General features: G+C 43.7%; 1 protein-coding gene across 1 annotated transcript; it reads right to left on the bottom strand.

Annotated features, from left to right (window-relative positions):
- Positions 1-1,414: 1,414 nt before the first annotated feature.
- On the bottom strand, positions 1,415-11,585 carry tefb (TEF transcription factor, PAR bZIP family member b). The gene is made up of 5 exons (XM_079521343.1): positions 11,454-11,585; positions 10,777-10,931; positions 9,152-9,775; positions 6,682-6,887; positions 1,415-4,712 (listed from the first exon to the last, which is right to left on the bottom strand). The coding sequence occupies exons 2-5, from the start codon at positions 10,904-10,906 to the stop codon at positions 4,497-4,499; spliced, it is 1,176 nt and encodes a 391-aa protein (XP_079377469.1). The 5' UTR covers positions 10,907-10,931; positions 11,454-11,585; the 3' UTR covers positions 1,415-4,496.
- Between the last annotated feature and the right edge of the window lie 5,185 nt (positions 11,586-16,770).

Below are 16,770 nucleotides of genomic sequence, written 5' to 3'. Positions count from 1 at the left end.
TGTAATGGTTTGACATTAACATGCATGGCTGGGCCCCTCCTGGGCTTTCCTCAACTCTCCACCATCTCTTCATCGCCCACTCACTCACTCACCACATCAGCGTATCCCTCCCTATCTCCATCTCTTGGCTCACATGCCTTGCTTTATCTCACGCTCCACATTGCATCCCTATTTTTACCGTCTCCGTCTTCTCTATATACTGTGCGCCCCCCTCCCCACTGCCTCAGCCCCATTACTCTGTCCCCTCCACCTTCTTCATGGCCCCCATTCTCCTTCACCCCACCTATTCCCATGTAAATGGTAAATAAAAATGGTAAATGGTGCATTTATATAGCGCCTTTATCCAAGGCGCTTTACATAGATTGTGCATTACATTCACCCATTCACACACACATTCATACACTGATGGCAGCGGAAACCATGCAAGGTACCAACCAGCACATCAGGAGCAATTAGGGGTTCAGTGTCTTGCTCAAGGACACTTCGACACTAACTCTGGGGGAGCACGGGTTCGAACTGGCGACCTTGTGGTTACCATCCGGAAACTCTACCCCTGAGCCACCACCGCCCCCATGTACTACCCCACACTATTTGTCTTCCTCTATCACTACTACTTACTCTCCACTCTCCCCTCCATCCTTCCATCCATCCAACCGACAATCGAACCCCCATCCCCTCTCCTAATTTTTCTCGCTCCATCCTCCCCCTCCCCCCCCCCCCCGCGCCCCCCTTGAATCCTACGAGGCTATACTGCTATTATGCAACACTGCTCTGCTGTGAGTGGATGTGATCATTACGTAACATCTCAGACTCCGCCAGAATACTAATGAGGCTGGAGGACAAGTCAAGGAGGGGACATGAGCGAGAGAGGAAGCCACCACAAACAACAAAGGACCTTAAAACATGTTTCATCTCATTGTGTGGGTGTGCGACGTATGTGTGCAAGGACATCTCCTATTTTGTCCGTCAAAGATACCACCACCGCCCCCGAAACCAACCCCCCTTTTTGACACAATCGCGTTGTGCTCTCATCGTGTTTTCTCTCTCAGCATCACTGCCATCCTCCCGTCGGTGCTGCTGGCCAAAGCTACCGCAGTTGGTCGATGATTCAGGCAAGGTCAACAGAGCAGCTCGTGTTCCATTAGATTCTACTTTATTTAATATGCATGATACAAGATACAGTTAGGACATGGTACTGCTATCACACTTGTCCTATACCTGTAAGGACAATAGAAATCACAACAAAATTCATCATATAAAACTGAGAAAATTAGACTGATCCTCACGAACAAAAAAGTTAAAATATTTTTTGATAGCTGCAGTTTCACGAGTATTATAGCTATAAGTAGAAAAAGGTGAAGGCTACAAATGACATTATATTAATATGACTGTGATTTATTGTATTCAAATAGGCTCTATCAACCAGTACCTTTAATGAGTCTTGTGCAGAAGACATTTCATTTTCATTTGGATAGAAAGTAACAAGACGTTTCCGTCCATGAGCCATATAGTATGTACAAACAGCATAACGCAATCACGTTTTGAGTTTGAATGTCAATGCAAAACCACCTCACTGAAAAAATATCTATTATACTGGACCATCAGGAACAAAAAACAACAACGTAATGTACCATCACAGAAGCACTGACACAGTCCAGTGTATTTATATAAGGACAGAATTTTAGTAAATTAAAAGCAATCAACACAGTGATCAAAGCCATTTGTTTTCAACTGATGTTCGCCCCAAGGTCAAACACTGACCGCACGATGCATGAGGTGGCGCTACAATGCAAGTCATTAAAACAAAGGAAGTAGTTGTATGTCTAGAAAATATATTTTGCTAATGTCGGCACAGATGTATGAATATACCCATCCGATAACAACTATTTCAATGTCAACTGTTTCAGTGTGACTTTTAAAGACAGTAAGTACACTTGGTGTAAAATATGCAGAAAGACAATTTTACTGGATTTTCATGCAGCATAATCCCAAACTACAGGGATCTAAACTGGAAGCACAAATGACTTTGGGGGCATTTTGTCCATTTAATATCATAGCGACTTTACATAATAACATCATTGAAAAACAAAACAAACATTAAAAACAAGCACTGAATATCATTGAGTAATTATTGCCATACGTTTTACGTCTGCAACTTTACAACGTCAATAATGAGCACAAGCTGACAATAGTCTCTATCAGCTGAAGACACTTGAGATGAGATGTTGAGTCCCATTGCTTAACAGTCTGTCATGTATTTACTAATTTATACAGACACACCCACTTTGGCAAACAGAACTCTAAAATCATACATTTCTGACGCTTAGTTTTTCCAAACTAAGCTAAGCTGCCTGAGGTGTGCTCTCTATACCAACCAACATTGCTTGTGGTAGCCATGATGAAACACAAGAAACCAAAGATTACCATTTTCTTAAAATCTTTACTGTTGAAGCTTTTCATGAAAGAAGTGTTGTCTGAGGTAAATGTCTGCCCTGTACTAAGTTTACATATTAAAAAAAGAAAATGATTCCCATATAATAAATGTTGGGGGTTTTGTTATAAAGCTGTTAAAAAAAAAGAGTTCAAAAGCACAGTTTACCCTTTGAAGTCCCTGCGTTGTCATTGGTTAAGTTGAGAGTATTGTTCCTCAATGGAAATATATAATAACCTGACTTATCTGACACATCACAATCAATGGATGCCTTTTTACATCATCATTACCATTTAGAATAAATACAGCACTCTTCATATCGTGGGTATATTTGGCAAACATAAGTGATTTCATTAGGTTAAAAACAGAATCCCTGTCATTAGGTTAATAACAGAATCCCTTTCATTAGGTTAATAACAGAATCCCTGTCATTAGGTTAATAACAGAATCCCTGTCTCACAAGGGAAGGGGGGGGGGAAAGAAGACAATGACATACCGGTAGTCATTTATTTACAAGCATCAAGAGCAGACATCTTTGGGTCTGGCAAAAAAGAAAATAAATCCAGCCTTCACTACACCATGGCAGTGGCTCGAGTGCCCCCCCCCCCCCCCCCCCCCCCCCCCCACCTGCAGTGTGCAGTAAAATAAACAGGTCTACATTATACTATACCCCTCCACCTGTGAGGGCAAACCGGGAAATCACCCAACATCATCATGATGAATCGCCATCATCAACGGGAAATCACCCAACATCATGACGATGAATCGCCTTCATCAACGGGCAGTGACATACTGAGCATAAAACTGAACACATTTTTAGCCTCCTTTTCATAATAAAAGTCATTATTGGGGAAATCCCCAATGGTCTTGTTTTAGAAACTCTGTGTGAGACACTGGAAGCTGTTATAGTTTTTTTTTTAAAGAAACAAAAAAAAATAAAAACAATATTTTAGAACATGCATTGTTTTTTTGTTTTGTTTTTAACTCTCAGGTCTCACCCCATGTGGTATCAGTACACCCATCTTCACCACTGTGATATTGAATCCTCGCACACTGTGTCGCGTTCCAAGGAAGAGTGCAACAAAAACAATGTTTACACACATCTAGATGGTGTGGGGATAAGAATATATACACAAGTTCTTTCAAGTTTTTTGCGTGCTGTGTGAATGTTTGGTACAAGACACACATCTGTGTGTATGTGTTACACGCCACGGCTACTGCAGAAGGAAGAACTATGACTGAATTGCACTGCTTACCAACTCCCTTTAATACCTCTCCCATGGCTGGGTACTTTAGCTCTTTACCTCCCTAGACTCGTCTTCCCCTCTTTCTCAGGTTGGGTCTGTCCTCCAATCTTTTTCTATTAATATGTATTCATCAGTTCCTCTCCTGCCCCAGAGTGAATAAATCATGATTTCAACATGTCATTCTTTTGAGCCAAGGCTCAAATGTACAACTGTAAGTGAGTGACAGGGGGAAGGGTACCAGAATTGAAGAAGTGTGTCTTTGAATATTCACAACTTACTGTATGCCACCCATGCTTTGGTCCACTCAGAAACTAATTGCTGCATGTTAGTACATATTTGCATGTGTGCATTTAAAGGCCAGCGTCCTTTTTATGCAAGCCATATTCATTTCGCTCTCTCATCTCCTGACTTTCGATAACCCATTCAGACGGACCAGTCAGTGGTAATGAAATGTTTGCATATTTTTCCCTGTATGTTTGACAGTGTGACTGCCCAGAACCACCGTGTTTCCTTTCCTCTACAAGTGTAGGAGCCAGGCGCTCTCCACAGACCTTCCTGCGCCCACTGCTGCTCCTGTATATAGCTGCCTCACCGCCTGCCCGTCTGTATCCACAACTCCACGACCATCATGTTGGCAGGAGCACCTGGAGCTCGGCGCAGCGACCGGTGGTCAACAATGACAGCAGTTACTTTTTTTCAATCTTCCCTTGGTGTTTGTTGTGTCTGTGTTGTATTCAGCGGGGGGAGGGAGTTCTTTTCTGTCTCGTGATTCTTTGATACTTCAGAAGAAGAAGAAGAAGAAGGTTGCTCAGGGTCTTTTACAGCGGCCCGTACTTGGCTTCGTACCGCGCCAGGACGTTCTTGCAGCGGCCACAGTCCTTGCGCAGCTCGGACACCTGCTGCCGCAGCGCTGCGTTCTCCCGTTCCAGGAAAGAGGCGCGCACCGTGATCTGATTCTCTTTGAGGCGCCGGGCGTCGCGGGACCGCTTGGCCGCCACATTGTTTTTCTTCCGCCGACACCAGTACTTATCATCCTGATGGAGAGAGAGAGGGAGAGAGGGAGAGAGAGAGAGAGAGAGAGAGAGAGAGAGAGAGAGAGAGAGAGAGAGAGAGAGAGAGAGAGAACAGGAGTCAGATATAAAAGTTAACAACAGAGGATTTGAGGGACAGATGACGACATTACAACAGACATCTGTGTTGTGAGAACATCCCCCATATCGTTGATCTTTAATCCCCAGCATGCCTTTATTGTTCGTTTCAAGCCTCTGCGTGCAACAGTAGTGCTATAATCTTGTCCCGTCCAATTATCACAAACATGGTGATGTAGAGCCACCCATCTCAAAACCATGGTGATGTAGAGCCACCCATCTCAAAACCATGGTGATGTAGAGCCACCCATCTCAAAACCATGGTGATGTAGAGCCACCCATCTCAAAACCATGGTGATGCAGAGCCACCCATCTCAAAACCATGGTGATGTAGAGCCACCCATCTCAAAACCATGGTGATGTAGAGCCACCCGTCTCAAAACCATGGTGATGCAGAGCCACCCATCTCAAAACCATGGTGATGTAGAGCCACCCATCTCAAAACCATGGTGATGTAGAGCCACCCATCTCAAAACCATGGTGATGTAGAGCCACCCATCTCAAAACCATGGTGATGCAGAGCCACCCATCTCAAAACCATGGTGATGTAGAGCCACCCATCTCAAAACCATGGTGATGTAGAGCCACCCGTCTCAAAACCATGGTGATGCAGAGCCACCCATCTCAAAACCATGGTGATGTTGTAGAGCCACCCATCTCAAAACCATGGTGATGTTGTAGAGCCACCCATCTCAAAACCATGGTGATGTAGAGCCACCCATCTCAAAACCATGGTGATGTAGAGCCACCCATCTCAAAACCATGGTGATGTAGAGCCACCCATCTCAAAACCATGGTGATGTAGAGCCACCCATCTCAAAACCATGGTGATGTAGAGCCACCCATCTCAAACATGGTGATGTAGAGCCACCCATCTCAAAACCATGGTGATGTAGAGCCACCCATCTCAAACATGGTGATGTAGAGCCACCCATCTCAAACATGGTGATGTAGAGCCACCCATCTCAAAACCATTGCATACACTTGCTATTTCAGGCAACAGGATATTAATAGTTTACTATTAATAGTGAGAACAATCTATCTGATCCTTTTATAACACATTACTATTCATTTATAATTTCCTAAACTCACCACTAATTACCTTTACCTGTCATACATAACATGTCATTGATAGATAATGAACTACCATTAGATATCAACAACCCAGTAATTTATAAATTATTAATAATCACTGTCCTCCTGTCTGCCAGAATAAAAGGTTTGTAAGGCAAACCTGACACTAAGATAGATAAATAAGGAAAGGAGAAGTATGTCTAATGTTGCTCACCATAGTGGATTGATAAAAAAAAGCTTTGTGACCGAAACCTGTCGCCGATATACACAGCATCTGAAGCCTATTTGTGGTCTTTATCCCATTCTGGGCGGGAACTCCTTTTGGCGTTTTAAGCATTATGTTATACTATAGCTATTGAAAAATAGCAGATCTACAAGCTCATAGCGCGCCACCGAGTGGCGCGCTATGAACTTGTAGATCTGCTATTTTTGAAAAATCGTGAAAATGTGCCTGAAATCTTTGAATATATATTGTTACAGAGCGAGTTTTTAACTCAAATCTTTGCTACTGGGAGGGTCCCTGGAACAACATATTTTCAGATGGGGGTCGGCGGCCAATGTCATAATATTTGGGGTCCTTGACATGAATATGTTTGAGAACCACGGATATAGAAACATGAGTTTTTCAGAAAACTGTCAGGATTTAGAAGACATTTTTTAAATTTCGACGTCAGGCCTAAATGGGTTAAGCGATCTATGTGTGAGCAACACTGAACATCTTCTAGGGTGAGGTTTTTGTCACTACATTTGCATACTAGTGTGAATGAACCAATCATCGAACCTTCTGTTCGTTTGGGACGTACACCTTCTTTGCCTTCTTGATCATCGGCTGTGGTTTGAGCTCCTCGTCGGAGAACTTGTGTTTGCGTGGGTTGAACAGCTCTCCTCCGGGAACGCTGGAAAGCACCAGGTCTGTGGGGTCCGGCTGGAAATTAATATCCACCTCAATGGCCTCCGGATCAATAGGGGAGGGTGAGTTTCGAGGTTCTAGGGGGGAAAGCAAGACAAATGGAACAGACATAAACATTCATATTATCAACGCTGTGCCTCTGTGTCAAAACATAAAAGAGGAGGTAACCAATCCAGGGGGGCCGCTGTCACAAGTGTGTTCGATATAATGACATGTTGATTATGATATAGCAATACGCATCACCGGGTCCCCCAGCACAGTAGCTGTCTATGTACACGTAAGCACGGTACAGTACCTAATGATTCATCTATACTATTTTATATCTATGCAAATAACAGAGAGTTTAAGTAAAGTACTGTATATAAAGTTGGCGCTGCAAGAAAGCTTTATTTATTTTTTACTTGATTATTATTATTATGGCGTATTAAAGTGTTCTCCTGTGTATCATACAGTGTTGTATCATACAGCATAACATACAATGCTGTTCAAACGCCTTAATAATTTGCAGGAAGCAGAAAAAGCTTTTGAGGAACTAGTTTGTGTTAGTTTGTGTGAAGTCACAGTACTCACAGTTGTACTCACAGTAAGTAAGTAGCCTTGCCGAGCCATGAGGCCCATAGGGGTAGGAGCCTATCTCCTGTTTCTGTAGCGTGAGGCAGCTTGATGTACAAGTACACCCCCTGGACATGACGCAAGTATGTCGCAGGGACTTACCCCCAATCCAACCCTTGATGCTGAGTGTCAAGCAGGGAGGCACTGGGTCCCATTTTTAGAGTCTTTGGTATGACCCGGCCGGGGATCGAACCCCGACCTCCCAGTCTCAGGGCGGACACTCTAACCACAAGGCCACTGAGCTGGTACTCACAGTACAACAGGAAAAAGCCCTGGATGGAGTCTACACAAGAATGCTACGAATGGCACTAGGTGTCACGTGGACGGACCCCATCAGAAATGTGGACCTCTATGGGAACCTACCACGCGTCACGGACAAAGTCAGAGAGAGAAGGATGAGGCTGGCAGGGCACTGCGTCAGGCACCCAGAACTTGAGGCAAGTAAATTGACCCTATGGGAGCCAACCCAGGGCAAAGCCAGGAGGGGAAAGAAGCGTGCCACTTATGTAGACGTGCTGCGGCGCGACAGCTTGGCTGACAACACTGCAGAGCTCAAGAACCTGATGTTGGATAGGAATTTGTGGAGGGCAGCGATCCAGGAATCCCGAGTTGGTGTTGGCTAGACCTCACTCTCACAGCAACTAAGGCTCCATTTACACTGGCAGACAAATCTAGCCTGAATCAGATCTGAGCCACATTCAGATTGGAATCTGATTTGTCTAAATGAGTCATGTGACCATTTAAAGCAATCGGATTTCAATCTTGATGTGGCACAGATCTGATTCAGGCTAGATTTGTCTGCCAGTGTAAATGGGGCCTAACTAACTGTGTGAAGTGCATTTTCCCCCTTACGGATTGGAATAAACTTGAGGGTAAACTCAATGGCAGTCACGTGGACAATAAATCAGTTGAGTTGGGGTCCAACCAGGGTCCAACATAGTGGACAATAAATCAGTTGAGTTGGGGTCCAACCAGGGTCCAACATAGAAAAGTCAGAGCTCAACTATCCCATCTCAGTGTCATGTGTATTTCAGTACAGAATGTACTCCTACTGTATGTGCCTGTACATGTAGTACATACAGTGTGTGTGTGTGTGTGTGTGTGTGTGTGTGTGTGTGTGTGTGTGTGTGTGTGTGTGTGTGTGTGTGTGTCAGATTGCACATCTTCAGTGTTCTGCAGAGAAATCACATGTCCAAAGGAAGTCAACTTTTGAAGGGAACAACTTAGATTTCACCTCAGGGAAATGTTATGTATTTACATAAATCTCGTACTTAAAAAGGCAGTTCAGCACATTTGACATCAGCATTGCCATTTGATTTGTTTTGATGCATTTTCACTGGCTTAAGGTAGAAGGTCCTGGGTTCGATTCCTGCTGGGGACGCTGGGGGAGTGTTCTCTCCTCGGCGCCCATACCCTGGGTGGGGTTGGCGAAAGGGCCTTTCTGTGTAGAGTTTGCATGTTCTCCCTGTCCCCTAGGCCTATAGGATAGGTACCCTCACAAAAAACATGCAGTAATCCAGGTCTCTAAACTGCCTCCTCCTGGCTAAGGGGAGGCAAAAAAATAATAATTATTATGATGTATCTATTTAACGTGTGAGTGTGTGTGTGCGTGTGTGTGTGTGTGCGTCCATCTCTGAGCATTCACCTCAGCAGCAAGGCAAACTGTCAACCCACTTGTAAAACTGTGATGTGACAATAAAGATGATTCTGAACCCAATAGACCGCTCACCTGATTTTCGCTCCTTCACCTCCACCTCTGCCTCGACCTCCCCACACAAAGACTCCTGGTCTTCTTCTCCCTCATCTTCATCTCCCTCTTCCTCTTCCTCATCCTCCTCCTCCTCGTCCTCCTGCTCCTCCTTCACCTCTTTGACCGGCATGAGAGTGGTGACCGTCACCAGTTCCTCCGGCTCGTCGGAGCCGACCTCCGCGGCTGCGTCCGTAGCGTGTGTGTCCAGTGTCGAGGAGTCCTCCTCCGACGTGTTAGTCAAGGGAGCGGCGACGACAGCAGCGGCGACAGCGCTCACCTTGGGGACACACTTCACTTTGCCATCCTCCGTGGTCAGCGATTTCAGCAGCTCCTCCTCCTCCAGGGTGACGGGGATGCCGTTCTCCAGGAGGAACTCGTCCAGGTCCATGTACTCCAGGTGGAACGTCTCCCCGTCGTAGGGGATGGTCTTCTCCCAGATGGCCGGGGTCAGGGAGGCCGATACGCCGCCGCCGTTCCCACCGCCAATTCCCGGCGTTCCTCCAGAGATGACACCACCGGCGGTGATGACGATTCCCACCCCTCCTCCGCCACCGCCGCCACCCTCCACGTCCTCAGAGGAACACAGCTTCTCTTTCTCAATGTCTAAAAAATGAATGGAAGGAAATTAAGGATATAGAGCAGATGATTGTAATATTGTGCAATCTGATGAAATTCAAATCTGTGAGCCTATCTTGAACTCAATTAGCCTTTTAACGAGTGTATGGTTTTTTTGGGGGGGGGGGGGGGGGCAAAAAAAACAGCACACACTACTGATGCATCATATTTACATAGTAATTACTAGTAATTACTCAGAATGTCCCATAGTAATTACATAGTAATTACTTTATTTATTAGTTCGTTACTAATTAGTAACATAGGCCACACACATTAATATAAACGGGATGACTGGGAAGGCATGGTGGTGGTGGTGTGAGGGGGGGAGGATGGGGGGGGGGTGTTTACAGACAAAAAGAAAGGGAGGACAGCATGGAATTAAAGACAAGAGAAAGGTCTGAGAGAGGAACTGGAACGTGCAAGTTGCACCCATATAGCCATAGGCACAATTCTGCTAAACACAGCCTAATTCCAAATTTGGCGATAAAATAATATTCAATGAATCGCTTCGTTGTAAAGGCAACGAGCTGATCGTCTCGCGTCGCCTCTGTGTCGAGCATGCACCACTCGAGGACCAGCAGGGAACAGCTAGAACTTTTTGTTCTTTTTTCCCTTGCAGCCGTGCCTCTCACTCTAGCGCGACCTATAGTGTTAACACTGAGGGGGTTTGGCACAACAGCACATGGGGATTGGGGACCGTCCTTCTAACTCAAAGCAAAAACGTTATTCATTTTATAAATCAGAAACCAACCCCTAAAACCCTATACAAAACGAAATTCACTTGAATCGTGGAACGTATATATATATATATATATATATATATATATATATATATATATATATATATATATATATATATATGTGAAAGCAGAATAGACTTCACCTTTTAGTTTCTAAATCAAACCGTTAACAAACTCGCACAGATACCACAGGGTGTGGAATATAAATGCAATTGTCTCTTTCTCCAATTCATCCTCAACTTGACTTACCATCATCGCCTTCCTCCAGGATGTTAGGAGGGGGGATGTCCATGATCTTCTTTAAAACAAACGGGAAGGATTTCTGCAGACCCGCTCTGCACGGTTGAATTGCCAGGGCAATTGTGGCTTTTCCAGGCATTGTTGCAAATCGCAGTCAAACGATTCTATAGCGATGGGAGAAGAAGAAAAAAATAGGTTTGTGGCTCCTTCCTTCCAGCTCCTTAGTCTATTTTTACTTGTCCGTTGAAGCGTTTAGACCTGTTTGTCAACATTGACACTTTAGGAGACAAAACAACACTACACCTACCAGTCTGCCTCGGTACCCACTGAGCTGTGTGCCACGCCTCCACGCGAAATAGTAGGTTCCGATTGGCCGCATGTGCAGCCTATATAAATGTGCACGATGTGTGCCAGGACTTCAAGCCTAATATAATAGCCTATATGTACCATTACATTAAAACTAAGTACCGCAATGTAGAACTATAACAGGCTGCTACTCCGTTACAAGAGTCCAGAATTCAAAATGTACTTGAGTAAAAGTAGGCCTATACGAAAGTATTGGCATCAATGTAGGCTATATATGGCTGAAGTGGTTACTGTATGTTTTGTGATCAAAATCTACAAAGTTAGTAACTATAGTAACTGTTTTCTAATAGATGTAGTGAAGTTAAAAGTACAATATTTACCTGAGATGCAGTGCAGCAGTAGAAGTAAAAGTATTGGAAATTGGAAATACTCAAGTAAAGTATAAATTCCTCAACATTTGTATTTAAGTACAGTACAGTAAATTGACTTAGTTACTTATTTACACCACTGGATACCTAGTATATGAACGGCTATTCAAAGTGCAGTAGAATACACTGCACAGGGAGGGGGGTGTGTCTCTGTGTAGTAGCACCGGGGATGCCTATTGGCCCCAGCTGTCCACACACAGAACAATATACGCGCAAAACGTGAACTGCAACAAGAGAACATTCAGTCTCATGTCATGCAGAGAGCAGCAGCACAGCAGGCAGCACATTAATGTACAGAGGAGACACATTAACGTTAGTGCAGACAGTCAATGGTCCACTTATTCCTCTCTCACACACACACTCACAGTCGGAAAGAGAAGCGCTGCGCCGCGCCTCCGTGGCCAAGCACGGCAAGCAGTTCACTATTAACAACTAAAGACCACATAGAAACAACTAAATCTGCCCCTAACGTCTATAATACTACACCATAATATGTCATTCTTGTTGTCAGAATTATCTATTATAATATGTACCTTCTCGTTGTCAGCGAGGAGGTGAAGTCAGTGAAGGTATACTGGGGTTAGGGACCGGGTAGTAGTAGTAGCTTTCCTTCCACAAGGAGAACATTGCCTACTCGTGGCCATACACGTGCCTCCAGCCAGCGCCCACTCACGGTAAAGTACAAGCTGTCTGGGGGCGTGGTTACGACACGTGCAATGCGAGGCGGTGGTGGTGGACGATCAGAAAAGGGCGCGCTCAGTGAATAATAATAATATTATTATTATTATTCACTGAGCGCGCCCTTTTCACTGAGCGCGCCCTTTTCTGATAATAATAATTATAATTATAATTATAATTATAATAATAATTATAATAACAATTAAAATAATAACAATTAAAATAATAACAATTAAAATAATAATAATTAAAATAATAATAATAACAATAATAATAGTTATTCTAACATTGTGTAAACAACAATGTTAGAAAGTGCTTATAGCCTAAATAAAACACATAGCCTACCGGTATTTACATGCTCACATGCTGAGGACAAAGTAAATATATTTGTTTTTACAAACCTATCGTTATTATTTTGTATTTAATGTAAATGTATTATGTATTTCATATTTTTGCATTGTTTCCAAAATATAATGGACTACATGCGCTTTAGGGCGCGCACCCGTCGAATCAAAACATTGTCACGTTGTCGTGATCGCGCATGCTGGTGCAGCTGGCTCGCTCGCACGCACGATGCGACAGAGAGAGAGAGAGAGAGAGAGAGCAGAGCAGAGCGGTGCATGGTTTTCTAGCAGAAGTGTTGAGTTCAGGAACACAATGTTCTAGAATGCAACGGCGCAGACAACATTTCATATTCGCCAATCACCACTAATGTCTGTGTGGCTTTGAGTTCACCACACGCGGGATAAACAACAAACACTGAGGGCGCTTTCTGTAAATTGATTAAAAAACAATCCATCCCAGCGGCAGCAGCACTACTGACCTAATAGGCCTTACTACTGTACTGTCTACTACTGTAACTGTAACTCACTTACACCATGTGCAGCCTGTTTATTGCAACATCATTTTGGATCCTTGAAGGACTTTGAGTCTTTGCTTGACAAAAAGAGCTGATCTAAGGCTATATAAATTGTTGTCTAATTGTCTCTCTGAAAAGTGTGTGTGTGTGTGTGTGTGTGGGGGGGGGGGGGGGGGGGTGTAACAGCAATGACAGCTGGATGTGGTGTGTAACTGTACTGACCGACAAGTTATATGGACTAGGGCTATTTAAGTAGCAGCTAGGTTAAGTGGGTCAGTCATGGCACGAATACAATAACAATAGCCTATTATGTATGTCAACTCTCCACACTGTAAGAAGCTCATTTCATAAATATCAAAATGTCCATTTTAATACGGGGAAATAAGTATCTTATGTCAGTCATTCCTCTGGAATCTTTTTTAGGAGTTTGTCATTGTAACTGGCTATCAAATGAACATCATGGGAGGGGGGGATATGTATCTCATTTCCATCCTATTATCTCTCTCTCTCTCTCTCTCACTTTATCTGGGGGGAGGGGGGGTCTTCACCAGAACCAAGAAAGGGGTGTTTTCGATGAATCTATCATGGTTAAAATGGAGTTTGAAGTGAACATTATAGTAACTTTCTCCTGGGGGATCCCGAGACGTTCCAAGGCCAGTGAGTCGATGTATTTCCTCCAACTGCGCCTTGGTCTGCCCCGAGGACCACCCTAGGGAGACGCCCGAGAGGCATCCTAACCAGATGCCCGAACCACCTATAAGCTGGCTCCTTTCCAGGTGAAGAATCAGCGACTCTACTCAGAGTCTCTCTTGTGTGACTGAACTTCTCACTCTATCTCTAAGGGAGATGCCAGCCACCCGTCGAAGAAAACTAATTTCGGCCGCTTGTATTCGCGACCTTATTCTTTCGGTCATGACCCACACTTCATGACCATAGGTGAGAGTAGGAACGAAGATTGCTCGGAAGACAGAGAGCTTTGCCTTCTGGCTCAACTCTCTTTTCGTCACAACAGTGCGGTACAGCGACTGCAATACCGCCCCTGCCTCTCCGATTCACCGGCTGATCTCCTTCTCCGTCCTGCACTTGTGAACAAAACCCAGAGATACTTAAACTCCTTCACCTGGGGTAATGCCTCATTCCTAACCTGGACTGCAAAATCCACCATTGCCTGCTGAGAACCATGGCCTCAGATTTGGAGACACTGATCCTCATCCCAGCCGCCGTACACTCGGCTGCGAACCGGTACAGTGAGAGCTGAAGGTCTTGGACCGATGGTGCCATCAGGACCACATAATCTGCAAAAAGCAGTGATGCAACCCTTAGCTCACCGAGCCGAATACCCTCTCCGCCACGACTTCATAGACGATGAAATGACCATAAAAATTGAAAGTGAAATATCCCTTTAACCTATCTTTTTTTTGTTTCATTTGTTTTAGGCTATATCAATAGCCTAATATTGAAGATTATTCCGATCACAGATTTGGGTTATGTTATTTTCTGCTCCAATGTTTACAAGCAATACCAATTTAAAGCATCACTTCTAGTACCAGGAACTCTTCCAACAAATGCCAGAAGAGCAGATGCCTTTAGTTATGTAGCCTGCCCTATACAACCAATAAATGGGTGAATTAAGTGGTAACAAATGCAGAGGCTCTACTCCTATACTCCATATACTACTTCTGGGGAGGACAATTAATACAACTTCACAAAAAGGGTTCAAGTGCAATTTAAGCAAGAACATATGCATGTCAAGAAATGGGCCGATTAAAGTGAGTGAATAATGATAATGATGATGAAATCATGCAGACAGGAGACAGCAGATATATTTCAGTGATGTTTCATCACCCACCACTGGAGTAGTGGATGTCCAGAACTTCCAATCTCCCTGGAACACGAGGTCTAGCCTCTACCTACCTGTTGCTGATTGCTTTTTTAAATGGGATTTGTATTGCTTTTATAAAGTGGCGAGTGACAGCTGGAAATCGAGGACAAGAAAAGAAGTCTGACATTTACCATTATGAAACAATCAGACCCCTGCAGTCTATTTAAAAACAAACAAACAAAAGGTATACTAAATGATGACGGAACTGATGTCAAAATCATGATGCATGATGTCAAAATCAAATCAAATCCAAGAGTCTAAATCTTCGGCTAATAGATTTCCCCTTTCTTGGTCACGTCAAGGACCCCCAAATTGACACTAATTAGCCTGCGGACCCCCATTTGAAAAGATATGCCAGGGACCCCCCATAAGAGAAGATTTTTACGGCTCTGTGATTCTCAACCCGTTTGGACCAGCAGTTTGATATGCATTAGTCTACGGACCCCCATTTAATGGCATTTCTATCTCTGGGACTCCCAATTTATTTTGTAAAATCAATGTCAAAACTCAGTGAGTGTACAAATGGTCCATTTGGTTCCAATTGTACACTCTGAGTTACAGACCCATAAGGGTCCATTTGGTTCCAAACTATCATTTAGCTGGGGACCCCCTGGAAGTCCCTCAGGTACCCCTGGGGGTCCCCGGACCCCACTTTGGGGCCCTGCCCTCCCATGTTGGCCCTCCACACTTTCCTATCTAACATCATTGAGCTCTAGTAACCCGGTCCCTTGACCTGACCCTTGACCCATGACCTAAAGTAACCCTGCCTGAATGTATCAAAAACGTAAGCTTACAATATGTAAAAAATAATAATAATAATTGAGTTGCATTGGTGTGGTCTACCTTAAAAACCGTTTTGTCCCAACCCGACCCTTTGGTGTGCTAGGGATATTTCACTTTTCATCATCTTCTCAGTCTTATATGTGAACACTCCAGACAGTTTTCATGTTGCTTGATTCAGTATTTAAATATTTGATATTCATTTTAGCTGCCCCGCCCCCTTCCTATACAAACCCATTATAACTTCAAACTCCATTTTAACCATGACGGATTCATCGAAAACAGCCTTTCATTTATTTTTCATAATTATTTTGGAAAATGTGGCAGACCACGTATAGCGTAAATTAAAACAGTAAATGAAAAAGCACGGCCCCCTCACGTATTAGAAGGACAGTATCATCAGTCACCATAAAGACGTTTGGGTGTTTTCGATGAATCCATCATGGTTAAAATGGAGTTTGAAGTTATAATGGGTTTGTATAGGAAGGGGGCGGGGCAGCTAAAATGAATATCAAATATCTAAATACTGAATCAAGCAACATGAAAACTGTCTGGAGTGTTCACATAAGACTTTCACGCTACCTCTCACATGTCCATTACACATTTATACTCTAAATAAACAAACATAATGACTGTCACATTATGTGACAGTCAAGTTGACAAAATCCAACTTCTTGCAGAGTTGCCATAATCAGCTTCAAGCCTTCAACTGTCTACACCAGTGATAAAAAAGAGAGATAAAAAAATGGTTCCCAAACCTTTTCACGTCAAGGACCCCCAAATTGACACTAATTAGCCTGCGGACCCCCATTTGAAAAGATATGACAGGGACCCCCATAAGAGAAGATTTTTACGGCTCTAGCCAGTGAGTGTACAAATGGTCCATTTGTTCCTTTTAAAGTAATTTACCTGCCATGATGAGCACCGACCGAGGCCACCAATGCGTAATGTCTAGACTAGGCTGCTCTATTTATCCTGTTGTTGCTTTTGACTAGGATTCATGCTGTTCACTCCGATCTCGCACTTTAAAGTCCCTCTAGATAAGAGCGTCTGCTAAATGCCTACAGTGT

The sequence above is a fragment of the Electrona antarctica genome (assembly GCF_951216825.1).
Source record: "Electrona antarctica genome assembly, chromosome: 14".
Taxonomy (NCBI): domain Eukaryota; kingdom Metazoa; phylum Chordata; class Actinopteri; order Myctophiformes; family Myctophidae; genus Electrona; species Electrona antarctica.
The sequence above is the reverse complement of the archived record's forward strand: the minus strand, read 5'-3'. Positions and strand labels throughout refer to the sequence as shown.